Here is a 3,634-nt window from a genome sequence, read left to right on the forward strand (position 1 = left end):
ACGTCCTCGATGTTCTTGCCGCTCAGCTCTCCGATGACCTGGGGGCACAGGTGAGAGTCGGGCTGGGCTCGGCTGCCCCCCCCCCCTCTCCCCCCCCCCCCCCCCCAGCGCCCCTCCCCCACGCCCACCTTCTTCAGCCGCTCGTCGTCGCTCTCGATGCCCACGCTGTCCAGGATCTTCTTCAGATCCTTGGAGTTGGGGGAGTCGTTGCCGCCCAGGACGGCCAGGAGGTAGGCTGCCACGTAGCGCATCCTGCGGGAGGCGGTGGCGGGGCCCCGCGAGCCTCGGTCAGGAGTCGCGGGGCTGGCTGCCCTCGCACCCCTACAGCGAGCCCGCGGGGGCCCCGGGATGCCTGGAAGCCCCCTCCCCCCACCGCCTCCGGGCCGGGCCCTCTAGACGGCCACGGAAGCCTCCACTGAGGAGCTGCGGCCTTACACCGGGCCCGATGCCAGGCCCGCCAGAAGCAGCACGAGGCAGGCCGCACAGCGCGCTGTTCCTCCCCAGGCCTGGGCCCAGCCGCCCTCACCCGGCCCCGGCCCGGGTACTCACTTGGCGTTCGGGGGTCTATTCGGGTCCGGCCCGGAGGTCGCGGCCTGGCGCTGCAGGAACGGCGGGAGCAGCGGTGAACGCAGCAGGTCCAACCTCGGCGGCGGCAAGGCCGGGAAAGGAAGAGGGGGTCGCGGGGGCGGGGATTAAGCCTCTACCCGTGAGCCTTCGGGAGGAAGCCCGCCGCTCCCGCCTCTTCCGCCCGGGAGCCCTGACGTCACTGGGAAATTGACCAATGGGAGATAGGACCGGACCATCGTCCTCGGGATGCGGGGGTGCCAGGGCTCGTGGCTGGGGCGGGAAGTCCCAAGCAATCCGAGGCACAGCTTTCTTGACCGCTTCAGACCATACTAGCGGGTTGAAAATCCGCTTCCTTTCGTGTGGCGCCATGGAATAGAAATAGACGTTCGCAGGGAAGGGAAGCTCGTCGGACTCCCACCCCCACTCCTGCCCCCACTATCTGCGGTGTGCTTCTCTCTGCGCATGCCTGACACCACGGCAAATTCGCCGTCCCAGCATGCCCCGGAAGCATGTGGGGAAAGGTGGGGGGGGGGGGGGGGGGACTCCCCCCCCCCCGGGACACCGGGGCCCCCGGGGCCGGGGGGGAAAGGGGGGGGGGGGGGGGGGGGAGGCAATTCGCCCACTCTGGGAACACGTGGCTCCCAGGGCCTGGCAGGAAAGGTGGTGTGGCGCAGGCGCACTAAGGTCGGCGGGCCTGCCAGGGCAGAAGCGCCCCCTGGAGGCTCCGCGAAGTCCAGTGGACCCATCTTTCCCCTACCCCATACAAACAGACATACGTACGCACGCGCACTCTGGGCCCCGGGGGATTCTGGCGCCATATAGCGGATTGCGAGCAGTCTTTGCAGGGACGCGAGCCTGGAACGCCTGAACCGAGGGCGGGGCCGGCGCTTTGGGGACACGCCCTAGGGGGCGTGGTCTCACTGGGGGTGGGGTCTCGGGCAGGAAGCGCGGGAGCCGGCTGTCGATTCCAGCCGACCTTCCCGGCCTGATCCCGTCCCTTCCTGGATCCTGAGCAGCTGCTCGACCCCAGGTACCTGCCGCCAGCCCAGGGCCCCCTCGGGCTGCCCAGCTCCCATGGGTGACCAGCGCCGGACACAGCCCCCCCGTGGGTGACCAGCGACGGACACGGCCCCCTGTGGGTGACAAGGGCCGGACACAGCCCCCACCCGTGGGTGACCAGGGCCGGACACAGCCCCCCCTCGTGGGTGACAAGGGCCGGACACAACCCACACCCGTGGGTGACCAGGGCCGGACACAGAACATGATCTATTCTGCTCACCTGCCCCTCTTGCCCAGAGACATGACCTCTCCTTACAGCAAGCCCTGTCTTGGCTCCATCCTGTGAGTGCTCAGCATTGTGTCCTAGGCAGAGGTGTCCTTGCTCCCCCAGGACCCTAACTCTTGGCCCACCCAGCCTGAAGCCAGGCCCTGGGGCCAAGATGGACAGTGCCAGCCCCCTTACTCTCATCTTAGGAAGAACAGCCTCACTTGGCCAAAATAACAGAATTGATGATAGTGAGAGGCGCCATCTGCAGCTCCCTTTAGATAGAAAATCCATCTCGTTTGATCCTCCAAACAATCTGAGGTAGGGTCTTTGATTAGTCCCATTTTAAGAAATAGACTGAGAGAGGACAAAGGACTTACCCAGGGTCACACGGTTAGGGAGCATCTGAGGCAAGATTTGAACTCAGGTCTTCCTGACCCAAGGACAGTGCTCTATCCAGAGCTCCTGCCACACCTCCCCCAGGGTTCTGCTGGAGTCCTCCCAATTATGGGCACACCTGCCTCCCACTGACAGAGAAGCCGAATGCAGGGGCCTGGCCAGGACCATCTAGTGGTCTCACACACAGTCGTACCCCACCCCCAGTGAGCATCTAGGTTCTGGGCTGGCAATGAGGGGCGCAGGCCCAGAAAGAGTCTGGGGCTGGAGACCTGAGACTCTTGTGAACTGCTCAAGGCTACGGTACCTGGGGACCACAGACACCCCCTTGTGGGAGTGATGCTGAGTCTGGGATGCCTCCATAGGCTTGGGCCAACATTGGAACTCTGCCCTCAAGATCCCCTCCATCTCCTTCCCAGAACAGGGCACTGATGGGGGCCACTGTGCCCCTCTGCTCACTTTCCTGTCTGTCACTGTCTTCTCTCTGCCTTTCTCTGTTTCTCCTTTCTCTCTCTCTCTCTCTCTGTCTCTGTCTCTCTCTGTCTCTGTCTCTCTCTCTCTCTGTCTCTGTCTCTCTCTCTCTCTGTCTCTGTCTCTCTCTTCTCTATCTGTCTCTCTTCTCTCTCTCTCTCTCTGTTTCTTTCTCTGTCTCTCTCCCTATCCCTTCTCTCCTTCCTCTCCTCCCTGCTTTTTCTGTCTCTACCTCTCTCTGTCTCTTCTCTCTGTCCCTTTCTGCTTCTCTTCCTCTGTCTCTCAAACAGAAAGGGGGAAAGAGAGAAGAGACAAGCAGTCAGAGAAAGGGAGAGAAAGAGACTGTTTCCCTTTTGATGTCTGGCTCTGCCTTCTCTCTCCCCTGCCTGTTTCCATTTCTCTCCATCCCCTCTCTTCCTTTCTCCTGTGTCTCTGTCTCCTCCTGCCTCTCTGTCTTTCTCACTTTTTCTCTTTTTTCAAACAGCCATCCCCCTGGAGACCCCCAGCCCTGCCTCTGCCCGCCTTCCTGGCACGCAGCGACATGCCCGGGCCACCAGGCATCAGGTGGAGGCCCAGGGGGAGGAGGAGAAGAAAGAAGATGCAGAGGAGGATGCTGAAGACGCTGCCGCCTCCCTTCTGGCCCACGCCTCCCTTCTGGCCCACGACCGGCTAAACCTGGACCTCTACCCTGGGGGCTGTGGCCTCCTGCTGCACCTGCTCCGAGAGCCAGGGTCACCGCTGCAGAGGGTCCAGTTCCTTCGGCTGAACTGCAATGAGGAGCAGGTGGGGGCTGCCCTGGCCGTCCTTCCCAGCCTCCGGTCCCTACGCTCCCTGGTCCTCAGAGGTGAGCCAGAGGAGCCTGGGGGGAGGCCAGCCGAGGGGGTCCGGCAGGGCAGGGAAGGTGGGCTGTGACTCCCTGGTCGTCAGAGGTGAGCC

General features: G+C 63.5%; 2 protein-coding genes across 2 annotated transcripts in view; one reads left to right on the forward strand and one right to left on the reverse strand.

The window, feature by feature from the left end:
* The window catches only part of RPLP2 (ribosomal protein lateral stalk subunit P2), a 1,326-nt gene extending 611 nt beyond the window's left edge, over positions 1-715 (reverse strand). Inside the window, exons 1-3 of the mRNA XM_069107904.1 lie at positions 550-715; positions 129-252; positions 3-38 (exon numbers count right to left, since the gene is read on the reverse strand). Coding sequence (XP_068964005.1) covers positions 3-38; positions 129-251 — 159 coding nt within the window. The 5' untranslated portion in view covers position 252; positions 550-715. The remainder of the gene's footprint in view (positions 1-2; positions 39-128; positions 253-549) is intronic.
* Positions 716-1,482: 767 nt separating this feature from the next.
* Positions 1,483-3,634, forward strand: part of PIDD1 (p53-induced death domain protein 1) — a gene marked incomplete at its 5' end in the record, with an annotated part of 11,297 nt that continues 9,145 nt past the window's right edge. Inside the window, 2 exons of the mRNA XM_069107981.1 lie at positions 1,483-1,597; positions 3,183-3,542. Of these exons, the coding sequence (XP_068964082.1) occupies positions 1,483-1,597; positions 3,183-3,542 (475 nt within the window). The remainder of the gene's footprint in view (positions 1,598-3,182; positions 3,543-3,634) is intronic.

The sequence above is a fragment of the Petaurus breviceps genome, unplaced genomic scaffold (assembly GCF_028583685.1).
Source record: "Petaurus breviceps papuanus isolate PSGF00001 unplaced genomic scaffold, PetGlider_PUasm1.0 90317, whole genome shotgun sequence".
In the NCBI taxonomy this organism is placed as follows: domain Eukaryota; kingdom Metazoa; phylum Chordata; class Mammalia; order Diprotodontia; family Petauridae; genus Petaurus; species Petaurus breviceps.